A 12,001-nucleotide genomic window follows, 5' to 3' on the forward strand; every position below is an offset into this window, starting at 1 on the left:
CCAAGTGGTTCCAGTAAGTTTTTGGACTATGTTGTTCCTGGTCCTTATTTTACTTTTTAGCTTCTCTATGTGCAATCGGTATGTCAGGCTTCTGTCCAGTGTAACACCGAGATACTTTGGGGAATAATTATGTTGTAAGGCTGTACCCCGGAATCTAACTCTGAGGGTCTTATGTGCCAGCTTATTGGACAGGTGAAAACAGCAAACTTCGGTCTTAGAAGGATTTGGGCACAGGCGCCAACGGGTGAAAAAGTCGGCGGCAGAGGTCATATAGATATAGCTACATGATAAAAGAAATAGAATCCTCCATTATGCGTGGTCGGACGCCTGTTTTTCTGCCAATGCCTGTTCATAAATCTGTTAAGCCCTTTTTTCTTGATAACACCTAAAATAATAAGTTTATAATTAATCTCAATGTATCCAGTTTGCTGTTTATTCAAACAGAAAAATCCAATTTTCTCAGTCATTATAAGACCGCTGTCTTATATTATACGCCATTAAAAATTCAACATTAATAACAATTAATTAGGCATATCGTCCAATTTATAGTATGGCACAGGTTGATCTTAATTTACAAATTTATAAGGAGTTGATGTAAAAGTGAATTGGAAGAAGTTGATAAGCAGACGCAACCAGCTAGTCGCCGAAGCTCCGCTTCCCTCGGATGAGCCAATTAAGCCTGCACCTAACAGGCTCTGGCTCATAGGGGGCTTTGAGCTTGCTGTTGCGTCAATTTTCATATTAACAAAAAAAGCTAGTCTAACAACACAATTAATGATTATTTTGCCGCATTCTTCACTATCTCTCCCTGTCTCACTGCCATCTGACCTTCTCACCCAGAGGGGAAAATATACCTTATTGGGGCTACTTCTTCCTCGTGATATTTTATTTAACCGAAAAGTAATTGGTAAAAGTTAAATGATATTTTGCACACAAGTTACAAGATTTTCATTGTTAAGAGCCGGGGTTAGGACCCACGACCATTGGTTTTAAAATCAAACTTTATATATAATTTGTATTTTTATAATAAATCAGTTTTCTTTTTGACATTTATTAATTGTCAAGATTTTTTTAAATCCTGGACAATTGTCACATGTACGTTTTTATGATAGATCTACATCGACGCAACTGCATGTCATTGTCATGGTTCTTGCGGTTTATTTTTATAACGCCAAGATAGGAATTTGGCAGCTAACTCCATCTTGCGTCGAGTAGAAGAATCAAAATCGTACAGAAAAAACTGCTCTCTGCCTTAGGATCCCCTTTCAAATGTCATAAATCCAAACATGGCAGCCATACCCATCGACAAAAAAGTCTACCGTTGATCTAATTTCATTTGACAGTTAACTAATACGTATTCGACACGCTTATATTTGACAACTAGAATCCTGACTAGAGCTGGGACTGCGTACCAAAAGTACGTCTCTGTTACTCGTACCAAAAGTACGTCTAAAATACCACTTTTACGAGTATGACCCCCAATAGGCAGTTTACGTATTTGCCGGTCTTAGGCGTCTTACAAATAAGGATTATTTATGCAAATATCGACTTATTATTTCGGTAGGGGTCGGAAATATTATGACGTTTTGAGTGAAGGCTATGAATCCATTGACATATTTTTATTATATATTATTACACTATTTTTAGATACAACAGACGCCCAGACGACCGTCTGTTAACAAAATTTTGTTTTGCTTAAAGTAACGGTAAGAATGGAGGTACGAGGTGATGAAAGTTTCATATTTGTTTTATTTCAGAAATCAAAGTTCGTACTTTTAAATACTCGACAAGCTAAAAGTAGTCTATTACAAATAACCTGTTCCAAAAACTATTCCGGTACAACGCCCCGCCTCTAGTGTGGATATTGTTCACTGACAGGTGGTGATAATAGCAATTCGACAAGTCACAATATTTCTCACATCAAATGGAAATCAACACGAAACGTCACTTTTAGCATGTCGAATAAGGGCCCTGGACTATTATTTTTTTGACACATGATGCCACATTGTGAATGCGTCAAAATGTTACTAAAATCATAATGAACGTGTTGTGATTATCTAACTAAATATACCATAATTACCTACAGGCTGTAGTAGATACTTTAACATAAGACCTCCAGCCATAATGAGGATTAAAACGCGATAAAGCATGCAGCCTCACATGCAATCAGTGCCATCTATAATAAGCTTCTTACCTGCTTTGATCACATGAAAAAAGGAAACAAAATGTTAACGCTATTGATAAGTTTTTTTTATGTTACCTATCAAGAATACTTAAAAAGCCATAGAATATTTCAGTAGGTACAAACAATTCCCAACTTTAAGAAAAGGTGAAACCGTGCTATACTAGACTAGATTGATGTTCTTTGAATCTTGTTAGTTATTGCTTTTGATGCAGGAGGAATAAGATGTATCTATAAATTGATATTGAAACAGAACAATGATCATTTTATTAATAGCAAACAAATGGTTTTAGTAAACGTGCAAATATTAGCAGGAAACTTTTGCAAATTCCGATCTACAAATGAACTTGTTTTTATTCCACGCAAGCATTATTAATAAAGTGTATTACCATTTTCCGCCTCAACTTACAGCGGGCCTGATTTAAATAAATGCTAGGTAAATGGATATTATATAGTTTTAAAAGTGTATCAACCATGCAGCTAAAAGTGACTCACACTTAGTATTGTTACTTTTAAGCGATGACATGTATATGCTCCTTAACATTGTTATTTTTAGGTCTTGCAAGGCCCTGGCAAGTTACAGTCAACAACAGAATAATAAAATAGTCATTGATGCATTCACTGCATAATAGTTATTTTCTCTAGCCACATTTCTACTACCTACAATGAAAATGGTGATAAAATCATTGGTACACTGTGGCAACATATAATGTGCCTATATATATAGGTATAAAGACAACGCTCTTAGGGTGCTAACACGGTGATTGAACACTGGGATTAGAAGCATTAGCAGTTTTCGGCGATTAACAGCTCTCTAATGGGACATTATAGTAGCCGGCCCGAAATTTACAGCTCAATTGGGAAGTGACGTGGCTTTGAAGATTATTTAAGTACACGAGCTACATACTATACCTACTTACATAAAAAGAAAAATAACGCATGATTACATTGATAACTTTGCCAATTTTTACTTAATACGAGTACTACTGGCCCGGGCAAATTAAGGGTTTTACCTCGGAATAAAAGAAAATAGGCTAAAAACTAGTATAAGTAAATCTTCAATATTGCATTCAAGTCAAGTTAAAAGTCACAGATAATCTCATGTGCGCGTCGGAAGTTATTCAAGGTCAAATATCATAAAAATCGGTTTTTCGCGGATATCAAGCTTTCTATAGCTCCAATGTTGTTTACAGCTATGCAAGAATTGTAGAGCATAAAATGTCTGACTAGTTATGTTTGAATCATTTTTTTATGCGATCAGCTGTTATCAAGATATATCTAGTGCACAGAACACGCAGCGTAAGTTTCCAGCTTATTATCTCTCATTCCGAGGTTGACCCCTTTTTTTGGCTTAATTTGCCTGGGCCATAAGTACCCATTAAATATCTAAGGATACATATAACAAGGTATGTTTTTTTTTATTGTATAAGAATAATGAAAGTATTATTAGTAGTATACATGCGTTCAGCCAGCTCTCAACAGACCGGCAGTGACACTTTTAGTAATGTGTTACCCCTAACAGTTTGGGAGCAAACAAAGACCCTGCTTTTTAACAATTTTATCAATCTGTAACCTTTTGCTTAGGCACATTATGGTTAAAATAATATTAAAATGTAATACAATGATATTGTACTGCGCTAAACAATATAAAGTCCATTACGTAAATTGAGAAACAGACAAGTCATTTTATTATTATGCGTTGGATTTATGCGTGTTTCAGTATAATTTATTATCAATTACAAAGGAAAGTATTGAGCGGAATCCATTTGATTTTACATTAGTGGAATAAAGCAATACATTGATTAATGGAATAGGTAATACGTTTAAATGATTACATTTAGTAAAGGCGTAGAAAACTCTGACATTCGAAAGACGACTGCAGTAGCATTACTGTTGCAACTTTACTGTTGTAGCGTTTTTTTATTATTATTAGGAAAAAAAATTGAGGCGTGAGATGTCACTAACATCAGTGATGTTCCTTGATAAATTGCGTTAATGTCGTTGCCTCATTACTACAGCAGTTACAAGTTTCCATCCGTCACCCATGTAAGCAAGGAGATTGACACCGCCCCGGTCAAAGCTGCAATAGCGTTGCAACTAGAATGCGTCTTTTAACTTCAAATCAACAAACGTGCGACGAACGATCATCAATTATAAATTATAAAGATTGTCACAATGACAATAGGATGAGTTCCCTAGCAACTTTCATATTGATTGACACCGTGAAAAGGTACTAAATGGTACTGAAATTTGACTGTACAGTCAGCATCAATAGTAGCGGATGAAACAACGCGGCAAAAGTATCTGATATTCTGGATAACTTTTCCAAATATACCTGAATCTCTAAAATTTGTATTCAAAAGTATATCTTTCATCGTCTTAATTGCTCTACACATAGAACCATCACACTTTGTTAAGCTGTTACAGAATTGACACCTTGTTTGATCCGCAATCTTTATTATTCTTACAAAGACGAGAACTTAAATTTTTCAATAGGTTCGGTTTCCCCTCTATTTATACCTCTATTCTTTTCCACTACTTTTATTTTTATAGTTAAAGAAATTGGAAAACCTTACTTTAAACTTACGAAATAATACGATAAACAATTGTTGATTCTTCAAATATCACTTATGATTGTTTTGTTATGCGTAGTGGGGCATGAACCGTCGGCGATCGTATTTAGGTTCGCAAAATTTTTATTGTTACAATAATTAATTTTTACTTCTACAGCCCGTCAATTGTGTTTGATGTAATCGAACCTTAGTGTATTCGTCGAACTGACCTTATGCACTAATTATATACCTTATTGCTAGACAGTAGGTCCAATGTATATTATTCCATAACACGTATACTATTAAGTTATAACTATAAGTGCACAAGAACCTTACAGTTTTACTCTCTGAAAACAATTAAGTCAGAGAAAAGTTCTTTTTCTGTGGAAGTTTTTGTAGTTACTGGCGGTTCTGTTGGCTTCGTTGATACCCGTTCATCGTTTTCAATTGTATTTTTTATCCAATCGTTGTATGCGAATACTTTAGTGTACACTCCAGGAATATCTGGTCGTCCGCATGGAGTTGGACCGAAGCTAACTATGCCGGCCAGCTCCGTCGTCTGTCCCTTCAGTAACATAAGAGGGCCTCCTGAGTCGCCTCGGCAGGAGTCTCTATTCTTGCCGCCGGCGCAAAGTTGCCCATCGGACAACTGCAGATGTCTGTATTGCGTTTTGTTGTACATATGTCTGCAAAGCTGAAAATTAAAGGTTTTGTTAGTCCGAGGACTAATGGAATCCTAAATTAAGGACACACGTTGGGCATTACGCCGCGTTACGAACCTTCGAGGCCTGTTCATCAAATGTTTATTTATATTCCATAAGTATATGCATTTTCCATACATCATATTAGTGATAACACTAATAATATAATAATTTTATTGCCGCCACTGCTATAGTGATTTGCAAGATTGCAGCTTGTTTTTACTACAGGACACGGCGTCAAAACATATTATAAACTATAGACATTTATTTTATTTACTTTGAAGGAATACTAAGGAAAATACAGACAATATGTAGAAATTCTCGACAAAAACATGGAATATTAAAAACATTTTACCTACCTATATAATTTTAAAGTTAATCCTGTTAACCTGGTGCACCCTCTTGTAGAAAGAGACTTTTTAATTTAATATATTATGTATGTATATTATACAGTTTTTTTTTAAATTATGATGTTACCGCCCATAGGAAATAGTATGGAATGCATTTTTTTTATTGCACTGAAAATATATGGCGTAGTGATTAATAGTAAAAATATATCTATGTTTTTGGATGGAATGATAATATCACCGTTAACTTTTAGTGTGATATCTTTTCGATCGTAGGAATTTATTTTACAGTCTTAGGTACTTACATAAAAATCTACATAGGGTACATGGACTCGCCGCAATACGTTGCTTCTAGACACTGTCGCGTTTACCGCGCCCCAGCCAGCTACAGTCATGTATAGCTTCTTTGGTGCTTTCTGTGTGATGTCCAATGATGGCATGCAGATTGGACGGATAAAATCTGAAATCATTGGGGAATTTTCTTATTTTCATAAATGAAAAAATGCTTTCTAACGGTACTCATAGAGTGTAGCCGTAACGCAGTTGTTTTCCTCTCCCCCTTATTTTCGACGGATGTGTGTTACGCGTGACTAGGGAAAATCTGTTAAGTGCGGTCTAAAGAAAAATCTTGCTAAGAGACCCCGACGTTGCCTGAGGTAACTTCAAGGTAGGTTTGGGGTACGCGCTTAAGAATGAAAGACTTGAAGATTGATGCTTTTGTTGCGTTTTGTTTTGCGTCGCTATGTATGCTAGTAGGATAGGCATGCTGAATGAAGCTTTCATAAGATTTAAGATTATTTCGACGAAGATACAGTTTACTGGTTCTTTGGTTTTAAGTTTGCATAGCGATATTTATCTAATTCGGTTTTGCTTTAACTTTATGACTAGGTAAACGCGGAGGCAAGTGATATATATGATTGTGATAAGTGTGTGTATTTGTTCGTCATATTATTTATTAGGAGCTCTTACCTGTATACGGAGCCATTTTAGCAAGCCTTATTAAGACTATGTCATTCTGACGATTGTTGTTTTTGTTATAGTCGGGATGCACTGTAAATCTCTCGATAGATATGGAAATAGCTCCATCAGTACAATATTTCCCACCAGCAGCCGTCTCTACACAGTCTGGCCCATCGTTGTTGACATCGTATTCTCCTAAACGTATATTTACTCTGAAACCGATTAAACACACATGTTACTGTTATCCAAAATACATGTGATATTATTTATATTGAGAAATATTTAAATAAAGCTAATTAAACGAATTTTATTTGTTCTTTCCTTCCAGCTTTAAATAAAGGTGGAAATAAGAAATATCTTGTCCTGTACTCGTAAACTTGTATTCTATCTACTTGTAGTCTATTTATTCAAAGAAACATAACATCATTCCCTCGCATGCTTGAGGAATCAGTTTGTTACTCACGGTGTGCCGATCTTGAAAGCAAATTCTGAGAAGCAATTAGCAGCAGACAGAACGTATTTTCCGCTGATGAGGACTGCGCCACAGAGCAATTTTATGGTATCATCTTCCTTTCGATATTCCACGCTACCCATCCACGGATATTCTCCGATGCGAGCAATGGAACCACCTATTTAACAAATCTCCAACCTATTTAAATGTTGGCACAGTACCTATTAAAAAAGAAGTAGATATCTATCGAACTTGACTGATCTTGACTGATCGCCTCAGGCCACGAACCAGTAAAGGATAGTTGTATATATATTTATGGGCGTAAGGACAGATACACTCTTGAATCTTTTCTTTTTTGGGGCCTTACACGAACCTGATTTCAGAGTACAATGTGTCGAGGACGATTTTTGAAGCCGTATTGTTTGTCGGCGACATCGCTATTTTGAACAAATGTAAAAGTAATTATTACCTCTAGCTTTATTACGAGTTGTAAACAATCACAGTAAGCAAATCTAATACAACTCCACACGTTTTAAGAATAGATAATACACCAATAGAGAAGGTAGAAAAGTATAGGTATTTGGGCTGCTGGCTGAACGAGGACTGGGACATGGAGCAGGAAATACGTGTCAGGGTAGAAATTGCGCGAAACGCCTTTATAAAAATGCAGTCTATATACACTAATAAGGATATCAACCTAAGACTTCGTTGGAGACTTGTAAAGTGCTATGTACTATCAGTGCTCTTCTACGGCTGCGAAACTTGGACTCTGAATAAAGCGATGGAAAAGAAAATAGACGCATTCGAAATGTGGCTATATAGGCGCATGCTAAAAATATCCTGGACCGATAGAGTTACGAATGTGGAAGTACTAAAAAGAATGGAGAAAAAGTTGGAGGTTTTGGTTACGGTGAAAAAAAGGAAAATATCTTATTTTGGACATATATACAGAAATGACAAATATAATATACTACAACTAATATTGGAAGGAAAAATTGATGGCAAGAGGGGAAGGGGAAGAAGGAGGTTCATCTGGCTTGACAATATTAAGAAATGGACGAACGTGAATAACGCAGCCATACTGGCAAGAATGGCCAAGAGCAGAAGAGAGATGGCAAAGGTGGTCGCCGACGTCCGTTAGGGCATGGCAAATAAAGAAGAAGAAGAAACAATCACAAGTCTGCTATATTCTTATTCATTATATTATGTATTTTTTTAAATAAAGATAATACATAATATAAAATCACACAAAATAAAAATAAAAAAAATGTTTGTGAGGTACAGTTTCGGATCGTAATCCGAAACTGTACCTCACAAACATTAGTTTTAAGATGATAATTAGGTATAATACAGCAAGACTTACTTGACTTGTCTCCACCCACGGCGTGACCACAGCATGCACTGTTTGATTTTGGGGGTAAATCAGTTAATTCACAATTTTCTGTATAGCCTAAAACAATAAAAATATTTTATATTATTGAATGTATTCGTAATAATTTCTAATAACAAATTTTGTGAAATTTGTTATTAATTTTTAAAACGTCTCATGTATTATGCTGTTGCATAATACATGAGACGTTTTAAAAAGTTTTAAATCCAGTTCTTAGGCGGTCGAACTTGTTTTTCGCTTATGTTTGGAAACATTTAAAAAATCAGCTACCTAACTATTGCATTGTCTGACGAATATGAATAAGATTCGAGTTTTTTTGCACATGAAAATGAGGAATAATACATATTAAATTTCGAGTTTTTTCGGAGGATTGAATGCGTACCAATTGCGAGAGCAAAATATGTTTTCATTAATGGTAAATTCTATAAAACTACGTACATACCTAGATCACTTAGAATTAGCACAACGGAAATTACTAAAAACAAGTTCATGATCACAGAACACGTCTATCCAGGAGCCCAAGTAAAATAAACTTGCAAAACATTATATTTACTTCTCCATACGTACGAAACCTGCTCTGCCTGACAAACTTACTCGTTCCAGTGACAAGATATACAAAATATTTCTGCGTGCTTAGCTCCTAGTAGCAAGAATACGATATTGCATAAACGTCAGGAAAACAAGTTTGTTGTAGACTCACTTCATACGTAAGTAGCTCTGTAATGGTATATGTTAAAAGTGTATCATTAATTTATATGTCTTAGTGCAATTTGATAAGGATTATAATTATTTAAACACTCCGTAACTACTTTGCGGGTTATTAAGTTAGGTATAGATAAATGAATAATATTATTAATTGTCATAATCATAACACAAAAACCGCAAATTACGGGCAGCTTACGGCCGGCTTTTACGACCGGTCTGGATTCGAATCCAGGTAAGGGCATTTATTCGTGTGATGAGCTCAGATATTTTTTCCTGAGTCATTAGTGTTTTCTATGTATTTAAGTATTTATATATTATATTTATCGTTGTCTGAGTACCCACAACACAAACCTTCTTGAGCTTACTATAGGGCTTAGTCGATTTGTGAAAGAATGTCCAATATTTATTTATTTAACTAGGAAGATAATTTTTTTTTTGTTAGAAAACATATTTTATCTGTGAAAATGTAATGATCACACGCCAAAATTGTGATCACACGCCGCAATAGCGATCGTAACATGCGGTTCCTGAACACATCATTGAGAGTTAACAATATGTGTGTAGATAAAACAGTGTATGTAACTGTACATAACTAGGTATTAAAACACTCGTATTTAAATGTGTACGTCTTTCATTTGGTACAAAGAGAATTTAGCATCATCCACACAAACTTACTATTATTCATGTCAGCATTGTCAGCCACATAAACTACAATTATTCACGTCAGCACGGTCATTGAAACGTTCTTATTATTATACTAGTCATAACAAGAGTGCAAAATAACATAATTAATTAACTAACATAAAACTTAAAACCTAAACCTAACAAGAATTGAATTATCACGAAAAAAAAAAACAAAGTTAAGTGCAGACTATATTTAGTGTGAACATGACACACTTACATTTTAACTTTTTTATGGAATTGGTAAAATACCTAGTAAAGACTTTTCATTGTTGAATACGGACTAGAGCACTAAAGGACGGGGCGTGTCGCGGTCAAAGTCATCGTTCAGCTTTTTGCTCAGAGCTCTTTGTGCAAGTGATCGCGACAGACAACAGAGTAATGAGCATTTTATAACCGCGAGAAAGGCACAATGAGTAATGTTTAAATACTGCGATGCGACATGAAAATATATGTCTCTCTCGCACCAAGACATTAGTGTGAGAGAAAGAGTCTGATATTGATATCATATTTTATTATATGAAACCCTGAACATGTGGACGGATTTTCATTACTAGTATTTATTACTACTATTATATAGTACTAAGTCACGCTTGCACATTATACTAAGTGTCCAGTAATAAAAAATGGATAACCTTCTAACCACCCAAAGGGCACCTTAGGTTGGTCCAGAAATGACACTTACTGGTTTAGCAAAAGTTTCGTGGTTTTCGAGATAAACGAATTTTTAAGTCTTTTTTAATAGCACCTTACCTAACTTTAATCACTATTCAGGCCATATTTTTAAGTATCTGTACAGATGTAAGATTTAAAATCCCCCGAAGGGTAACATACGGATATTTAGGTTCCTCCCGAAGCTTGAACCACCTTTGAGATAACAGCGCCATCGTCGCGCCATTTAAGTACCAATGTCGCCCAGTTGTCAGCTCATCATATGGTTACCATGCATATGTTAAAAGTGAGTCCGCTCGAGCAAATAACGAACAATGAAGCGACCATTCAGACGTTCGCCGCCAAATGGTAGGTCATGAGGCGACGTTTTTTGTCTGACTTAATTACATATCACAGGATGACGCATCTCGTCGCGATGCTGGTCATCTCATAGGGCGACGCATGTCGTCTCAAGGGCGATGCTAATTATGTCGTCTTACGGGCGACACCATGTCTCACGGGACGATACCATTACGTCTCACGGGACGACGCCATGTGGCATTTATACTCGTATACAATTTATGACGGTGAAACTAACCGTGAATACCGTACCGTAGGAGCGTCTCGTCGCTGGTCGCTGACCGAGCGGAATGTCACCAAGTCATCTCACGAGACAAAGCTTATTGTCTCATAGGACGATGCCATGTCGTCTCACGGGACGACGCAGTGTCGTATCACGAGATAACGCTTGTGGTGTACGTTTCATTACGGACCCTATAGGAGGTCACTGCGCCTCGTCGCCGGGCCATGGGCACCGAGCGGAATGTCACGAAGGTTGAGGTTTCAAAAATAATCTTAACGATTTGAAAAATCTCGATCTTTTTAAACTTGCTTTTGTAGACGTGTTACTCGGCTGAGTAACAAAAACGTACTGAGGATATAGCAGCTGAGCGCTGGCAACTGGGCGACATTGGTGCTTAAGTGGCGCGATAGATGGCGCTGCCAGTTGAGAAATTCATTTAATTAGGGCTGAGTTACAAGGGTGTTATCTCATAGGTGGTTCAAGTGGGAGGCATGTATACCTAAATAGTATGAATTATATTAAAACAAGCGTAAATCACTTGCTTGATATCATTCTTATGTCAATGTCAGCGTTCGTTCGAATTGTCCTGTTAGGCGCTCTTACTCGGTTGATTTCATTACCACGAGCAATCCGACCGTTGGGGTTGGTTTCACGTTTCGATTTAATTAGCTTATGCACTAATTCTGATCCCAGCCGTAATTTGGTTGAAGATTTCCTTAATATGTTGTGTACGCTATTAAGTACATATTATAGATACAGGTAAACGTGTAAGAAGTACGTACCTATATCGTATTTTTT

At 36.2% G+C, this 12,001-nt stretch overlaps 1 protein-coding gene across 1 annotated transcript; it reads right to left on the reverse strand.

Annotated features, from left to right (window-relative positions):
• Window positions 1-3,064: 3,064 nt before the first annotated feature.
• On the reverse strand, window positions 3,065-9,198 carry LOC133516373 (phenoloxidase-activating enzyme-like). The gene is made up of 6 exons (XM_061849280.1): window positions 9,026-9,198; window positions 8,557-8,643; window positions 7,206-7,371; window positions 6,752-6,954; window positions 6,088-6,242; window positions 3,065-5,428 (listed from the first exon to the last, which is right to left on the reverse strand). Exons 1-6 carry the CDS (start codon window positions 9,072-9,074, stop codon window positions 5,075-5,077), a joined length of 1,014 nt encoding a protein of 337 aa, XP_061705264.1. The 5' UTR covers window positions 9,075-9,198; the 3' UTR covers window positions 3,065-5,074.
• Between the last annotated feature and the right edge of the window lie 2,803 nt (window positions 9,199-12,001).

The sequence above is a fragment of the Cydia pomonella genome, chromosome 3 (genome assembly GCF_033807575.1).
Source record: "Cydia pomonella isolate Wapato2018A chromosome 3, ilCydPomo1, whole genome shotgun sequence".
NCBI classification, from domain to species: domain Eukaryota; kingdom Metazoa; phylum Arthropoda; class Insecta; order Lepidoptera; family Tortricidae; genus Cydia; species Cydia pomonella.

What these genes read in the sequence shown, in the direction of transcription:
- LOC133516373 (XM_061849280.1), bottom strand. Translation starts at nt 9,074, where the DNA reads ATGAACTTGTTTTTAGTAATTTCCGTTGTGCTAATTCTAAGTGATCTA. An exon ending in GCTAATTCTAAGTGATCTAG is followed by an intron (nt 8,644 to 9,025) that starts GTATGTACGTAG and finishes TTATTGTTTTAG; the next exon opens with GCTATACAGAAAATTGTGAA. An exon ending in TACCCTATGTAGATTTTTAT is followed by an intron (nt 5,429 to 6,087) that starts GTAAGTACCTAA and finishes TTTAATTTTCAG; the next exon opens with CTTTGCAGACATATGTACAA.